Here is an 18,219-nt window from a genome sequence, read left to right as displayed (position 1 = left end):
GATCCTCAAGATAGCTCCGCTGTGACCCCATGACCTTGTAATTCCAACAACCCCCCCCCTTTGGCGAGCGCTGCGAGATTTCAAATTCGCTACGCGCATCCAATCTCGCCTGACTGCCACCAACTGTACACAGTAATTGTAGCGAAGCCGTATGCTTGGCTGCAAGAACCCGAAACTGTTCGCGATCAGCCTTTCCTCCGCAGTATCGTGATCTTTGTCAAATATCGTGAGGTTCCCACCCGTACGGTATTGCCAAATCTCATCGGCAATTGCAGAGACAGCGTTGTATTCGCGTTTTGGCGGCCACAACGGAGGCGCAGTTAAGGGGGAGAAGAGGAAGCGTACGTCTTCTGAAGAATCTGATTCTCCTGGCCAACCAAGGCGATTCCCCAGGGCAACCAAAAAAGGCCCTTGCGTGTAGCCACAACCGTTCGCTACAATTACTGTGTACAGTTGGTGGCAGTCAGGCGAGATTGGATGCGCGTAGCGAATTTAAAATCTCGCAGCGCTCGCCAAAGGGGGGGGGGGGGTGAAGCTGGTCGTGCAAATGAGTGTAGTATGAAACTGCCTGGTGAGGTTTCGCCCGTAGTCGTGAATTCGGTCATCGCCCCAGCCACACCTTTCTTCATCATTCCGTCTCTCCATCAACCTCTCCTATCTTCTCTTTACAGAATAACTTCAACCTTGCGGCATCCACAATCACATTAATGTGTCCTCTTCTTGTATTTAACTCACAAATACAAGTGATCACGATGGCCGTGACGCCAGATTCTCTCAACTCTGTCACGATGACTTCTCCCCATTGTTGCGAACCATCGGTAGAGTGTTCAACGCTGTTCCAAAGAACACATTGAGCTCTTTCTTGGCCTTTCATCTCCTCTCGCTTCATCTTCATCACTTCAGTGAGCAAACATGGCCAATGCAGATGCTCCTGCTAGAGTGCAACCTATTCGTATTGTGAGCAGAGCCCTGGTGTGGACGTTCTGGCTGGGAACAAACGTTACGAGGCTGAATACTTGGGCCTACTTCCGAACGCCTGTTAATATATTGTTGCACCAATGCTATCTACCACGTGGGATATATGTACTTGTGGGGGGGCGAAGCTGAGAGGACATGCAAGCCCTATCCCCGCACAGCCTCCACCAATACCAAAGTCGTTAATATTCATGTTCAGGCGGCCGTTTTACTTAACTTAAATCCACTTCTCTAGTCGATCATTTCCTCGAAAGTTTATTTGTACTGCTCTTCAAAACTGGAGTGCTCCAATCACCGCCTTCGGATAATTCTACAACCCAAAGGCACAACATGGCGCTCTTACGGTTTCTCACCAGATCGCATTCATTCTCGAATGATTTATTCCTCATCTTGTTGTTCATTCTCTCCGTGGAAGCACATGATTTCAACCGTGATCAGTGCCTGAGAGACACGCGGTGGGCTTTAGGAAACCAAACCATATCTCCCAACGACCCAATCTTCTTCATCGGGGATGATGGCCGACCAATGTCAAACCTCGAAAACCCCGTTCTTACCCTCGCGGGTTGTCGCAAGCTCTGCGGATCACACCAAGGCTGGTACTCAGACACCGGGCCACGCCTGAATGCGTGGCTTATCCCAATATTCCTCTTGGTCAGCAACATGGAAGTCTCGCCACTGGATAAGAGGAGGTACTTCATGTCAATCACTCATCTCCTCGGCGATCCCATAGACACCGTCTGGTCACTATTGCTAAAGGTCGAAGTGTGGCGGAGATGTGCCTTGCGTTCCATTCGGCCACGCCGCTCGACACGGCGGGTAAGAAATCGTGCCACTGTTCTAGCTGCTATTGAGGAGATCTTGGATCCCGACGTTGACCCCGTTGCCTTATTCAACACACTGGTTGCGGATACTAGACTCTCGCACGAAGCCCTAGATCGATTGATAGGGAGAACGGCCTGGGAGTTGGCGGACAGCAGAACGGATGAGCTGGTCCGTACCGTCTTTGCGGCTTTCCTGTATCTGTATCAGGTCCTTTCCGCCTTCATCGCGACATTGGGCGGTGGTAACACGAGTCCGCCTGGTGGAAGGATTGGAACAGCCATGTTCATGTCCTGGCTCGTTCCAGTCATCTTGCTGAGCAACGCCATTGGGGGATTCGCTTCACGCAGGACCTGTTTCAGTATCCTGGACCGTTTCGCTCACGATGTGGTCCTAGATCGTCCCGCTCACGATGTGGTCCTAGATCGTCCCGCTCACGATGTAGCCCTGGATCGTCCCCCTCGCAATGTAGCACCCAGCGGGGACTTGCTAAGTAGCTTAAAGAGTCACTCGCCTCAGTCTGATCGATATGACTCAATCAAATTATTCTTTGACGCTCAGAGTTGGGCGGGGGGCATCTACTCGTACCGATTGCGGAAAGATACGATCTTCACCAGCGGACTAAATGATCGGAGTATGTTCTCGCTTCTACTTCTAGCCGCTTCACCACTCATTGTCTCAACAATTATCGCATCTCTCATATTATGGGATACTCCACCTGTTGGAATCAACTGCCGCAATGTGCTCATCTTCTCGTTAGCGTCGACGTGGTTTCTCAGCTTCCTCGTTACTTGGTCTTGCTCCCACTCTTTCATTCGGAGCCGAGTCCAAGAATCAACAATCTGGAGGTGCATCCTCGCTAAAAATGCCGTTATTGCGATCGTCAGCGTTTTATTGATATTCCTTTCTAGCTGTGGTATTTTCAATTCTTGCTGGTGCTGGAGTGCTCCTTATTCGTTAGGTAGCAGCCGACATGTTGCCTTGAATCCCGTTCCCTTCCTCGATTACAATTATAAGACCGTGTACCCTGCACTAGTAGGCGTTTGCTTGGGTTTGCAGATTCTTATCTTTAGCGTTATGATATGGAGCGGGTGGGATGGCTTGAAACTTATGAGATGGAGTGAGGAGGCGAGGAGAAGCGAATGGGAGCATTCTCGCTCGTAGCATCGATCAAACATGTGTAAGACAAAACAAGGCAAGCCTCAAAGAGTTTAGAAATGGTACACCAAATAAGTGAAGCTACAAACATCAAACAACTCCTGGCCAGAATTATATCAGTCCCTAGCTGCCGCACGATTTAACCCAACTGCAACAAGAAAGCTAAGAAAGCCACACAGCATCGCCACAACAAGCCGTAGGCCCTACACCATAAGCCAAGGACCTTTAAATCCCTACAACAGCGTGGTTTTCAATAAGCGAAAATCCAGCCAATAAAATATTGGCATTTGTTAATATTTGCAGTGTTAATATTAAAATATTGGCAATAATTTGGATATTATTATTATAATAGAAATATACTTATTAAAAATAAATATTATATAAATTATTGGTATAGATTAGCAGTTTTATAATATAATTATATAACTTAAGCTATAGTCACGTAATAGCGCGCCTTTATATAATCTTTTAACATTAACCCTTTACTTTAACTTTAACTTTACTTTACTAATAACAGCAATAATAATATATATATATTATTTAGAAAGATTATATAAAGCTAATATTAACTTAGGGCTCTCGTCCTCTATAACGCTGCTATTGCTACCGCCGCCCTTACCAGCGCTAACGCTAACCCCATTCTTATTGTAGGATAGCAGCAGTTAGCTCCCTAGTGTTATAGTTTATAGAGTTATATATTGCTAGCCCTTCTAAAGTAGGATATAGAGTTTATATAAGGCGCGATCTCCTTTTATTAGATAGCTTCGCACCAGCCTTTATATATTAACGCCATCCTTATATAATCTTAGGGTTAGATAGTAGGTAACCCATATACTACGTGCCTTAGCGCTTACCTAGGCTACCGCCTGTTCCTATTATATTATTAGGTACCTAGGCACTTTAGTAGAATATATAGAAATTATAAATAGCGTAACTATATATCTCGCTGCTTCGTATAAGGTAAGGATAGAGGTAATAATAGTAGACCTCTGCGCTTGCTATAAGCAGGGCTTAGTAGCAATAGTAGGGACGACACGGTAGCGGCACTGTTATTAATTAATAATAAGCCTAGGGCTATTGCCTAAAACGTAATTATTCTTGCATAAGGTATATATAAACTTTTATTTAGTATATATTAGCATATATCTAGCTATTAGGATTATTAGCAGCACTTATATAAGATCTATAGCTTAACATACTATATAAGCTAAGTAGTTGTCTTATATAATAAAACTAAAACAAATTAGTAGATAATTAAGATAAATACTATTAAATTAAAAGCTTTATATAAAAAATAAGTTAAATAACCTTAAGTAAGAGCTTAGTTCACTGCCACTATTTTAAATATTCTACTCTTTTAAGGCTCTTAACACCTATTTATATCCTCTCCTATAAGATTATACAACGCGCTCCTAAAAAGGATCATTCTGGCTTATTACTTATTACTAGAATTAATAGAATAGTAATAGCTAGTAGCGATAGTCCTGGCTATTATATACGCTATTACTCTTAGTACTACTATTTAAGGGCAGAAAGCTTTTTAATTTAATTTAAAGAATTGGTAATATAGTTGTTATACTTGTTTTAGCTTTAAGGTTAAGTAAACTTATTAAAATCCTTAATAATTAGATTATATAAATCTAATTTTTATTTAGTAGAGGCTTGCCTATATAGTAAAACTAATAGTTAAGTAAAAAGAGTCTTAGGCCTAAAAGCTTATGATTAGTAATCCTCCTAAAGTTCTTTAACCTTTTTAAGTGTAGCTCTTTACTACTTCTTTTTCTAATTTACTTGGATATACCTCGTATAATATTTAGGATAAAGAATAATTGCCATAGTATATAATGGGGATTTATTAGACTTTAGGTAGTATTTATTAAACACCTTCTATCTAATTTAAATCCTTTTACTAAAGTAGCTATTATTCTTATAGTATTCCTATTATAAAATATTAGAAAAACTTTTAAAAGTAAAGAGAATTCTTATAAGACTCTGCTTAAAATGCCTTATAAAAATATCCATTAAAAAAAGAACGCTTAAAATATTTATATTATGCCCCTAAGTTTCTAATATTACCCTCTTAAAGATCTAGACGAAGTTATACGTTATATAAAGCGAAGTCTAATCCTATAGAGCTAAGAAATCTTCGCCTAAGGTCTTAGTATGCTTCTTTATATAAAGATTAATTACTAATTTATACTTTAAGGCAACCTAAAGCATCTAATGCTAGCTATTCCACCTCGTATAATTGTCTAATGGAATTCTTCTTTAAGTAAGAGTAAGGAAGTCTTTTATACGGCTAGGTAATCTTTAAGTATATATAATAATATTATAGAGTTTACCTAGTATACTAAGAGCTTAAAATCAGCTACTTTTAAAGTTTAGGTTAACTTAGAGTCCTCTTTTATTCTTAATATCGTACAATATAAGCTTATCTTCTTAAATTAAGTCTTAAAAGAGGAAGGCCTTAATAATAAGGTAGATAATATAGCTATTACACCAGATTTATTAGTGTATGTATTGGTCACACAGGGTGACTCACCAATAACGACTACTTGAGTAGGTTACAGTGATATTGGTTAATAAAGCTTATTAATTGGAATGAGGAAGGGTGAGGAGCTTAAGACTCCTCGCCACGCTAGTGCCGCGGCATTACGTGACAACCGCTTGCCTTATTCCCAACACTAGCAACTCTTTTTTTATAGTTACTATCTATATACAAATACTGCTTAACTAGCGTAATAAATATTAATTCTTTTTACCTACTATTGCTATTGTAATATAAGCCTCGCTATTCTAAAATTCGCCTTTTAGCACATGGTGCTTTCTTACTTAGAGTTATAGGTATATATTATATTAGGGCCGCTAAGGCGCTAGTTTTTTATTTTTATATTTATTGTATTATACTACGTACAATACTACGCATGCAGCCTTAGGCTATGGCGCTATAGTTCTATATACATAAATCCTTTCTAGGCAGTTTAATATATACTAGTAGCTATATCTTAGTAGTTTATAACCCCCTAAATTAGGGGTTTATAGTTTTCTAGTAAAATACTAAGATACTACAACTACTAGGAAATGAGAAAATAGTAAGAAAAACTATAAGAAATCCTAACCCTTATCTCTGTCCTTTTGCAATTTATTTCTATCCTTTTGCTCTCTAATATCTTTTTAAGAGCCTAGTAGGAGTTGCCTCCTTCTAGAATCCTATCTGTTTTATTCTTCTATAGAATCTTCTTCGCGTACTAGTTTAGCAGCTTTAAGAGTCTTGCAGTCTTTACTATTAGTAAAGTATTTTTCTTTACAATTAATGCAAAGAGGGGTGGTATGCTAGTAAGGCTTGCCTGTTATTATATAGGTAGAATAGGAATAGTCTTTAGATAAATATGCAGCTGCATAGTATTTATAAGCCCTAGTAGAGCACCTATCTCCTATATGGCCAAATTTTTAGCAGCTCGTATACTGCGTAGTAGGAGAAACTTCAAGGTATTTTACTACCTTAGTAGCTATACCTGCAATTAATATCTCTTTTTGCTTAAGGATTTCTTGTCTTTTTTCTTTATTCTCTATAGTAAAAACTATAGAGGCAAATCTGGTCTATAGATCGTGTCTTTTTACACTAAATAAGATCCATCTAGGTAGTCCTTGTATCCTTATAGGATTAAAGGTCTTAATTTCTTCTTTTAGAAGCTTAGAGCCTCCTTCTCCTAGAAAAGGTAGGGTAGGAACCCTATAGGCTATAATTTAAACCTATAGTTCTAGTTTTTGTTCTCTTTAAAAGGTAAAGCAGGTATGCTAGATTTCCTTATATTTAACTAGGAAATCCGCATTATACTCTTCCGTAGTCATAAGGAGAATATTTTATTTTCCTTTAGTTCTAGCTATAGATGCTAAAATAGGTATTTCTACTTGCAGTTTTAATACAAATAGTTAATTGACTTTATTTCGTATAGAGAAGGTATTTAGAGGTTAGTCCTTTTGGTCTATAATTAGGACTAGCTTTCTTTCTTATAGCTGCTTTTTCTTACTTCTAGTAGAAGTAGAAGGAGTAGGAAATGGTAGTGATAAGGAGGGTAGAGAGGACGAAGTAGGGAGGTCCTTCTTTAGCCTCTCTGCGTAGGTTTCTTTAGTAGGGGCTACCTCCTTACGGAGAGCTCTTACTTCTTCAACTAGTCCTTTTAGGACATCTTTTATCTTTTCTTTTCCTTTTATAAAGGGGTTTTCTCCTATTAGGACACTACGTGTATAGTCCTCTAGCTGTTTAACTTATTCCTTTTTATCTTCTTCTTTTTCTTCTTCTAGCCCTTTATAGGCCTAGGTTAGGCTATTTAGAGCCTTTTATAGGTGTTGTTCTAGAGAAAGGGGAGAGAAAGATATACTAGGTATACCAGCCGTAAAAGTTATTAGTTTAGTTATCTTTTTTGCAGGTTTTTAGTTTTCTTTTTTAGTAGAAGACTAAGGATATCCTCTTTTTTCTCCTGTCCTAAATAGGCTAGGAGAAGGAGAAGGGGTAGAAAAAGTGAATGTAGATATAGACTTATTATCACTTATTTCTATAGGTTTCTTTTTAGGCCTACTAGGCCTTGGCATTTTGTGTCTTATAGGGGGGTTTTCCTAGTTTTTACTATCCTTATACCCTTTTCTCCTTACTAATCCTACTAGAAGATTTCTAGGGAGATTAGGCTAAGAGGTAGTAGAGAAACTAGCCCCTATTTTATAGTTTTGGTATTAGTAATAGTAGTAGTAGTTTTAGTATTCCTGTCCGCGCCTCGCTTATAAGCTAGGGCCACCCTTAGAGAAATTTTTCTATTAGGAAAAGGGGGTAAAACGATAAATAAATCCACCTCTAGCTCGCTAGGCAGTAGGAATTAGGTCTTAAAAGTTGGAAAATCGATTGTTTTTAATGGTAAGATGGGTATGCGTAAGTTTTGAAGTGTGGCGCTACCTTTTAGTAAGGTTGCATGTGTGGTAAAGGTCTTAAGGCGCTAGTTATAAGCGAGCTAATAGCGATTTTCTATCCTAGGGATGGAAAATCCTAATTGGCTAGTTAGTATTAGGGTTTGTAGATTATTATACTCCTACTCCCTTTTAACCTAACCTTTAACCTATATATATAGAGTGTTTATATTAATAAATGTTTCTAAAGCCTTATTTAGGTTTACCTTTATTATTATATCTTCTAGGTTATCTTATATAATAAAGCCTTATAGGAAATACTACGGTGGACTTATTAATAGGCTGGCTATATAGGTATAGAATAGTTAATAACGTAAATATAACTGGTAGAGTGGTTACCTAATAGATTAACTCTAATTGTATTCTAAGATTTACTATAAAGAAGAGAACTATTTAGGTAGGGACTATAGTCCTTTAAATACACAATCGTATTTCTAAGAAATCCCCTTTATATATAAGATACGTGTTATACGTATTATACGTACGTTCCCCTTATACACTATATATACTGCGTATAACGTTATATAACTTTAGCTACTATTCCTTATTATATAGCTCTATCGGCTCTATCTTAAACTATACCTAGATTAACTAACTAGCTTCTTCTAACTTCTCTTCTAGTAGTTATAATATTATATTTAAAGCGTCCGTAATACTATCTCCCTCCTTTTTATCTTTATCCTTAAAGATCCTAAACATCTCTAAGTTATTTACTAGAGGTATAATATCCGTCTAATTAATTTAGTTAATATTATTACTTATTAAACTTAAAGCTCTTTCTTCTTCGTAAGCGCAACGTTGTGCTTATACTATTGCTATAATATTATCTCTTAGTAAGATTATGCTATCTTTATATTCTCGCTGTTTAAAAGAGGGGTTAGTTTATATTACGTTAGTAAACCTATCTTTACGATAACCGTCCTCTTACTTAGAGTGCACTAAAGCGAATATTCGTTCGTCTTATAATGTTTGCTTTATCTTTAATGCTAAATATACGCAACCTATTATCTATAATAGTTATTTAGTTCCCTAATTAATCTATTTTAGGGTTTTATATTTAATCTACTACTATATAACTAGATAGTAAACTATCTTAAGCCCTTGCTAAGTTAAAATGTTCTTATAATGTGGAGTAAAAGGCCCTAAAGGCTTATATTACTACATTTGCTTAGTTACTCCGTCTTAAAAAGATTTATAAAAAGGTTTGTTTTAAAAAGTAAAAACTTATAAAATAAGATTTATAGGAACTTGGCGATAAAAGAACGGATTCTTCTCTAACTAAGAAGGAAATAGATTTAAGTAGTTTAGCAACTGCTCTTCTTAGGTCCCCCTTAGGTGACTTATTTTTTAGCAATCCTTTTTTATTAATGCTACCTAACCTAATCTCTTCCGATACTCCTATACCTTTCTTATAGTATTTTTTTAAATTCTTTAGTGGCTTCTAAGTAGTCTTATTATAGCCTATCCACTTAACCTTATACTATATTTCGTTGTTAATATCCTTATAATTAACGATCTTTAAAACTTGCTATTTATCTTCTTCTTATCCTCTATATATATCTGCTTTGTAAATTAGTGGCTTAATATTCCTATATACCAGCTTTAGTATTATAATATACTATATAGGGTAGATCTTTATTTTGGCTAGTAGGTTTAACTTAAATATAACTAGTAAAATCCTCTATATAATTTTAAAAGGTCCTAGCCTAATATAGTCTAACTTCTTACTTAGTTATTAACTCTTAAAATTTTTGTGTAATAGCTATACTTTATCTCCCTCCTTAAGATCTGGTCCCTTAGATCTCTTAGCGTTATAGTACCTTTTTATTCTTTTTTATACCTTCTTTACTAATTTTATAAGGTTTATATAAAGATTTATTAACGTCTTTATTCTTTCTTTAGCTATACTACTTATCTTTTTTACTTATTATAGTAATAATAATATTCTTAGCTTATATCTATAATTTGCCTTAAATAGTAATATGCCTATTTCTTTTTATAATATTATATTATATATAAATTATATAACTAGTAATAGCAATACTTAATTATTCTGTGCGTAATTAATATAATATCTTAGATACTGTTCTAGTGTTTAATTTAGTCTCTCTATTTAACCGTCTATCTGCGGATAATATATAGTAAAAGTTACTACTTTAACTCCTTACTCTGCTAAGAATACTTCCTAAAATACTGCTATAAATCTTAGATCTTTATCTAATATAATTTTACTTAATGCTTCGTATTTTATAAATACTTCTTTAATATAGATTTTAGTAATATCTTCCACTAAGATTTCTTCTGTGTATACTATAAAGTAGCCCTATTTAGTTAGCTTATCTATTATTACTAAGATTACGTTATAATCTTGTTTGGTAATAGGATCTTTTAACTTTAGTAACTTAATAATAAAGTCCTATAATATAACCTCCTATAGTCTCTCTAGTATTTTAATAAGTTATAGCTCTCCATATAGCTTATACCTGATTAGTTTATTCCTTTAGTAATTTAGATACTCCTTTATTACTTTCCTAGCAATATTTTAAATCTAATTAATAATATATTCTTCTTAAAGTCTTAATACTAAGCCTGTTGCTCTATTATACCCTTAAGTTATTCCCTTGTAGAAATCTTTTACAAAATGCTCTGCTATGCTTTTTGGGGTATACTTTATTTCTTAATTTTTATATATATCTATCTATAGGTCTTCTAGCTATACCTTTAGAATTTTTTATACCTAAAAGCTTTCTAGTGTCTTATAGACTCTTTCTAGTTTATTATCCTCTTAAGTTGCTACTAGTTTAGGGTAATTATATCTAATCCATCTATCCTTATCTCTATATAGTATTGCTCCTAATAGCTTTTTATTATTCTATAGTTTAGCCTTTCTACTAAGTGCGTCTGCTCTTACATTCTTAGTTTCTTTAGTATACTAAATCTTAAAATAGTATTTTATAAGCATCTCTACCTATCTAACTTATTTTTAGTTAAGTTCTTTTATTATTAGGAACCCCGTTAGGTTCTTATAATCTATCTTAACTATAAATAGTTTCTTTACGCCTTATAAGAATGCTCTCTATTCCTTAAATACTATAACTATACCTAATAACTCCTTATTATAGACGTTATAGTTTAACTCTAGTAGTGTTATCTTTTTACTATAGTATAATACTAGATGCTATGCGTCCTTATGCTTCTATAGCAAGCATACTCCTAGTATATAGTTTAATACATCTATTTCTACAATTGTGTTTAGTCCTAGTTAGTAGATTTTAAGAATTAGCTCCTAGGTAAATAACTCCTTAAGTTTGTTAAATAACTTCTTTTATTTATTTCCCTATGCCTATAGTTCCTCTTTCTTTATAAGCCTAGTAAATGGTTTAATATTCTTTAACTACTATGCTATAAACCTTCTATAGTAGTTATAAAACCCTAAGAATAACCTTAACTATATTATATTCTCTAGTTCTTACTAGCTTACAATAGCTTTAATCTTCTTTAGGTCTATACTAATATAACTTAGTTTAATAATAAATCTAATAAAATCGGTTTTTCTTATAAAGAACTTGTATTTTTTAATTGCTATTAGCATCTATTCTTCCTATAGTCTCTTTAAGACCTATTTAATATGTTCCCTGTGTTCTTTCTTAGTTATTAAGTAGATAATAATATTATTAAGGTATGCTATAATAAACTTATTAAGGTGTTCTCCTAACACACTATTAATTCTTTTTTAAAACGTTACTAGTGTATTTATTAATCCGAATTATATAACTAATAGTCCTTCTCTTAACCTAAAGGCTGCCTTTTATTTGTTACTTTCCTTAATCCTAATCTAATAGTATGCCTATCTTAGATCTATCTTTATAAAGATTTATATATTACCTATTTAATCCTAGATTTCGCTAATTAAGGGTAAAGGATACCTATCCTTTTAAGTAATACTATTTAACTGTTTATAGTTAATATATAGCCTAAGTTTCCCGTTTTTCTTTAGTACGAATAATACTAAATAACCTACTAATAACTGCGATGGTCTAATATATCCCTTTTATAAGTTTTCTTAAATAAACTCTTTAAGTGCTTCTACCTCCTCTTAAGTAAGCTTATAAGTTAGAAAGAACCTTAGATTTATTCTTAGTTCTAACTCTATCTTATAGTTCTATACTATATAATCTGCCAGCTTTTTACTTTTTAGGCTCTATAGCTTCTTACTATACTTATAGTATCTCTTTAGTATATAACTTAAGCCTCGCTTAGTCTCTTTATATATTACTTCGGCTTAGTACTATACTAACTTAGTTTACTATTATAGTTTGCGGAGTTAAGTATTTCTAATATTAACCTAACCTGTAATCTAATTAATCTTTGGATTATATTCCTATAACTAAGGTATTCTTAATACTGCCTTATCCCGTCTTAGAACTAAAGGGAGCTAGTAGTAGAGCCTTAAACCCTTAAAGGAATTTAAGGACAACACCTAAATTTATAAGTTAAATAGTAAGATTAACAGTTTAAAGCACTAATAGATAGTGGAGTAACGCGGAACTATATCTTACTAGTAGCAGTTAAAAAAAATAGAATTACCTTATAAACAAAAGGAACAACCTTACCTATTAGTTATAATTTTAGGAGATCTAATAGCCTACGGAAGAGGGATCATTAATCTTAAAACAGGACCTATTTAAATAACCATTAAAGGAAGACGAATTAAGATATCTTTTAATATCCTACTATTATAGGCCTCCACTTTTCCTAACTATTAGCTATTTAATCCTATTATACTTAGCTTATTCTTTAGCTAATACCTAGTTTGCTTTTTGTCTTCTATATGCTATAGATATATATTCTTTAGGTATTCCTACTACTATTGTCTATCTAAGCATTCTTTTATAAGGAATTTTCCTGGTTAAAGTGTTAAGTATCCTAACTTTTAAACTTCTGTTAGATGCCATCTATGTATATATTTAGCATTCTTATACTATTACTCCTCTAGCGCCTAATATATCCTTATAGGGTATTTCTAATTCTTTTCTTTTAGATTCTTATGTATTTAATATATATTATCTATATATACAATCCATAATAGCGTATAGTATACTAGGTGCTTTAGGTTAACTCTTAACTCGTCTTTATCCTTAAGTTTAAACCTTTATTATGTTAATCTAAACGTTATAACTTTATTTACGGGTACTAAAATGCGTCTCTTGCTTCTCTAGTCCTCTAATTATTCCTCTAGATCCTTTAACGTTATAATTAAGGCTCCTTTAATATAAGTTATAGCCTTCTCTATAATTGGGTAGTTCTAAATAACTTATTTATTTAACCATATATAGAAGTCTTCCTATTTATTATTGTGTCGCTATTTATACTACTTTTAGTATAGCTATGGGAGTATATACGGCTTATCCATAAGGAAGTATCTTCTTATTACTATATTATAATAGCCTTTTATATATCGTTCTTTAAACCTAATAGGGATCCCTAAATCCTCTTTATTTTCTAGTTCGGTAAGCTACTTAGCTCTTAGTATACCTGCCCTAGGCCTATTAGTGATTCTTTATATAGGTGCTCTGTTCCTTATATAACCTAGTATACTAGATCTCTTATTTAGTTTCTGTTCTTATTATACAATAATTCTTTATCTAAATTTATCTATAGTTTCTTTTAGTTTGTGTTTTATAGATAGATCCTTAAAGTTTTCTTACTTTCTAATTATGGTATTAACGTTTTAATTTTACTGCTGAGCCTTGCTCGCAATTTCTTTAATAGTCCTTATTTTATTGCTAAAATCTTAGTCCTATAAGATTCTTAATCCTAAGCCTGCTTTTGTCTTAAGCTTAGCTCCAACCTTAGTCTAATTAGGCTTCTATATTATTCTTATCTTATCTTAAGAGTCTTAAATCTTAATTATCTTGTCTTAAGAGTTTTATATCTTTAGGAAACTTCGTCCTAAGCTTATTTATATATTACTAATCTAAGCCATTACTCTACTCCATTGGTTATTGTCTGTTATAGGTTTTTAAGCTTGCCTTATTTTATCTTAAGAGTCTTAGTTATCTTATATCTCTTCTTAAGAATCTTAAGCTTTTAGCTTTTTACCTTTATTAAGTACCGAAGTGGTTTACTATCCTACTTTTCTTATATCTTATAAAGCGATAAACATTGTATTTAGTGGGGTCTTAATCCCTATTAATGTTCCTTATTCTATAGTAGAATTATCCTTTACCTTTAGTATAATATCTCTAAGGTCTATACACTTTTAGTAAGCTGCTATTATTACCTTATTATTATTAAATGTTTCGCCTACGTTAAACTTATTATCCTTAATGTCCAATCTATAAACTAGTTTATTAGTTCCTCTATATTCTACTAATTATAGCTTTTATAGCTAATAGCTTACGCCATACTTAGCGTCTTTATAAATTTAGTATACGTTATTATAACAAAACGCGAACCTTTTAATTAAACATTCCTTTATTCCTCGCAGTATATTATTGTCCCTCTATATATATATATCGTCTACTAGTCTTATTCCTTTTACTATATAGTAACTTTAACTACTTTTATAGTTTTTAACGTAATAACCTTATTTTCCGTAATTTATGTAAGCTTCTTTTTTAAACCATTTTTTTACTATAGAGTCCGCCTAAACGTTTTCTATTATTAAGATCCCTGGTTTAGCCTTTGCTTCTTAAACCTCTAATTATTTAATCCTTATCCTTTAGGTTTTTATAATTTCTTATTCTATTTCTTAGATTCTTTAATACTACTTAGGTCTATTAGCTCTGCGCTATACTATAGTTTTTAACTTTAACTTTGTTAATGCGTGCCCTACGCCTTATATAACTGTAGAACTTTGTTTTAACCCTTCTTAGTCTGCTCTCTTTAGTAGATCCTATTATTAATCTTAATTACTTAGTTAATTAAATCTCTAAAAGTATCCGCATCTTTTATTAGGATAATTACGTCCTAGACTTTTACCTTAAGTCCCTATTTATACTGTGCTATAAGTGCTTTATTATTTTATTTAACCTATATTGCTAATATTTAAAACTGTATTATATACTTAATTGCTAAAGTTCTTTATATAAGATTCTAAAGCTTTCTTTTTACTATAGTAGTTACCTTCAGGTCTCTAAATATTTACATTAATTATTCCGTAAACTCGTTTTAACTTAAGAATATATATTATACCTTATGGTTAATGGTTATTATATCGTGCTCCTATACCTCCATAAGGTAAGGCTTAAACTACTTAAGTGCCCTTCCTGTTAAGAATAATTCTGCGTAAGTAACTTAATTTATAGGCGTTCCTAGTTTAACCCCTTTTTATAACGGAACCTTATAGCAAGAACTATAATAGGTTCGTCAATGGGCTAGGTGTGTAGGAAATGCAAGTACAAAAGTCAACAACGTAATAATAACTAGTGGAGTGGTTGCCCAACAGATTAACTCCAATTATATTCTGAGAATCACTATAAGGAAGGAACTATCTAGGTAGGGACTAAGGGTCCTTAAATACACAACCGTACTCCTAAGAAAGTTATTGCTTTATCTGCTCTGTCTGCTCTACTTACTCTATAACAGATCTTACAGATTACACAAATTACACAGATTATATCACGTAACTCTGCTTACTATTCCTCGTTACATAGTTCTATGAGTTCCATCCTAAACCATACCTATATTAACCAACTAGCTTCTTCTAACTCTTCTCTAAGTAGTTGTAATATTGTACTTAAAGCGTCCGTAACACCATCTCCCTTCTCTCTATCTTCGTCCTTAAAGATACCTAACATCTCTAGGTTGTTTACTAGAGGTATAATGTCCGTCTAATTAATTTAGTTAATATCGTTACTTATAATGCCTAAAGCATCCTCTCTTTCTTCTATAGCTCGCCAGTCTCGTACCATTGCTGCAATATTATCTCTTAGTGAAATAATGCCATCTCCGTGTTCCCGTTGTGCGAAAAAGGGGTTAGTCTATATTACGTTAGCAAGTCCTTTATCTTAACAACCTTCCTTTTACTTAGAGTGCACTAAAGCAAATGTTTATTCGTCCTATAACGTTTACTCTACTTCTAATGCTGAATATACGCGACTTATTACTCTTAATAGTCGTCTAGTTCCCTAATTAATTTATCTTAGGGTCTCGTGTTTAATCTACTGCTGCGCGGCTAGATGGTAAACTGTTATAAGCCCTTACTAAGTTAAAACGTTCTTATAATGCAGAACAGAAGGCATTAAATGCTTAAATTACGGCGTCTACTCGTCTACTTCATCTTAAGAAAGTTTATAAGAAGGTTTGTTTTAAAGAGTAGAAACTTATAAAATAAGGTCTATAGGAACTAGGTAATAAAAGAACGGATTCTCCTNTAANAGAGAAGNAAANAGATCTAAGTAGTTNNGNAACTGCTCTTCTTAGGTCCCCCTTAAGTAACTCATTCTTTAGCGATCCTTCTTTATTAATACTACCTAACCTAATCTCTTCCGATACTCCTATACCTTTCTTATAACGTTCTTTAAATTCTCTAATAGCTCCTAGGTAGTCTTAGTGTAGCCTATCCACTTTACTTCGTACTATATTTCGTTATTAATGTCCTTATAACTAACAACCCTTAAAACTTACCATTTATCTTCTTCCTACCCTCTATACATGTCTGCTTTATAAACTAGTGGCTTAATATTTCTATATACTGGCTCTAGCATTACAATATGCTATATAGGGTAGATCTTNATTTTAGCTAGTAGGTTTAACTTAAACGTAACCAGTAAAATCCTTTATATAATTTTAAAAGGTCCTAGTCTAACATAGTCTAATTTCTTGCTTAGTCGTCAACTCTTAAAATTTTTATATAGTAGCTATACTTTATCTCCCTCCTTAAGATCTAGTCCCTTAGATCTCTTAGCATTATAGTACTTTTTTATTCTCTCTTATACTTTCTTTACTAATTCTATAAGGTCTATATAAAGATTTATTAATATCTTTATTCTCTCTTTAGCTATACTACTTGTTTTCTTCGCTTGCCGTAATAACAATAATGTTCTTGGCTTATATCTATAATTTGCCTTAAATAGTAATATACCTATTCCTTCTTAAGGTGTTGTATTGTATATAAACTATATAACTAGTAATAGCGATACCTAATTATTCTGTATATAATTAATATAATGCCTTAGATACTGCTCTAGTGTCTAATTTAACCTTTCTATTTAACCGTCTATCTGCGGATAATATACGGTAGAAGTTGCTGCTTAAACTCCTTACTCCGCTAAAAACACTTCCTAGAATGCTGCTATAAATCTTAGATCTCTATCTAATATAATCTTACTTAATACTCCATGTCTTATAAATACTTCTTTAACGTAGATTCTAGCGATATCTTCCGCTAAGATTTCTTCTATATATGCTATAAAGTATCCCTACTTCGTAAGCTTATCTACTATTACTAAAATCGCATCGTGATCTTATCTGGTAATAGGATCTTTTAATTTTAGCAACTTAATAATAAAGTCCTATAATATGACCTCCCATAGTCTCTCTAGTATTTTAATAGGTTATAGCCCTCCATATAGCTTATGCCTTATCGGTTTATTCCTTTAGCAATCTAGATATTCCTTTATAACCTTTCTAGCTATCCTTTAAATTCCGTTAATAATATACTCCTCCTAGAGTCTTAACACTAAGCCTATAGCTCTATTATGTCCTTAGGTTAATCCCTTATAGAAGTCTTCTATAAACTCCTCTACTATACTTCTTAGGATATACTTTACTTCTTGATTTTCGTATATATCCGTCTGTGGATCTTCTAGCTATGCTTCTAGAATTCTTTATACCCAAAAGCTTTCTAGTATCTCGTAGACTTTCTCTAGTTTATCGTCTTCTTAAGTTGCTACAATTTTTGGATAATTATACCTAATTAATCTGTCTATATCTTTTCGCAATAAAGCCCCTAATAGCTTTTTCTTATTTTATAGTTTAGCTTTATAGCTTAGAGCATCTACCCGCGTATTATCTATACCTTTAGTATACTAAATCTTAAAATAGTATTCCGTAAGCATCTCTACCTATCTAACCTGTCTTTAGTTAAGTTCCTTTATCGTTAGGAATCCTATTAGGTTCTTATAATCCATCTTAACTATAAATAGTTTTTCTATACCTTATAAGAATGCTCTTTATTTCTTTAATACTATAACTATACCTAACAACTCCTTATTATAGATGTTATAGTTTAACTCCGGTAGTGTTATCTTTCGACTATAATATGCTACTAGGTGCCATCTATCTTAATATCTTTATATAAAG

General features: G+C 33.3%; 1 protein-coding gene across 1 annotated transcript; it reads left to right on the top strand.

Annotated features, from left to right (window-relative positions):
- The first annotated feature begins 2,318 nt into the window (after nucleotides 1-2,318).
- On the top strand, nucleotides 2,319-3,033 carry K441DRAFT_663764 (uncharacterized protein). Its single transcript, XM_067649250.1, has one exon. The coding sequence runs from the start codon at nucleotides 2,431-2,433 to the stop codon at nucleotides 2,956-2,958; it is 528 nt and encodes a 175-aa protein (XP_067501558.1). The 5' UTR covers nucleotides 2,319-2,430; the 3' UTR covers nucleotides 2,959-3,033.
- Nucleotides 3,034-18,219: the final 15,186 nt, after the last annotated feature.

Source organism: Cenococcum geophilum, assembly GCF_001692895.1.
Source record: "Cenococcum geophilum 1.58 unplaced genomic scaffold K441scaffold_34, whole genome shotgun sequence".
Lineage (NCBI taxonomy): Eukaryota > Fungi > Ascomycota > Dothideomycetes > Gloniales > Gloniaceae > Cenococcum > Cenococcum geophilum.
The sequence above is the reverse complement of the archived record's forward strand: the minus strand, read 5'-3'. Positions and strand labels throughout refer to the sequence as shown.

Bases quoted from the DNA above. Each gene is read 5' to 3' on its own strand.
- K441DRAFT_663764 (XM_067649250.1), top strand. From the start codon at position 2,431: ATGTTCTCGCTTCTACTTCTAGCCGCTTCACCACTCATTGTCTCAACA.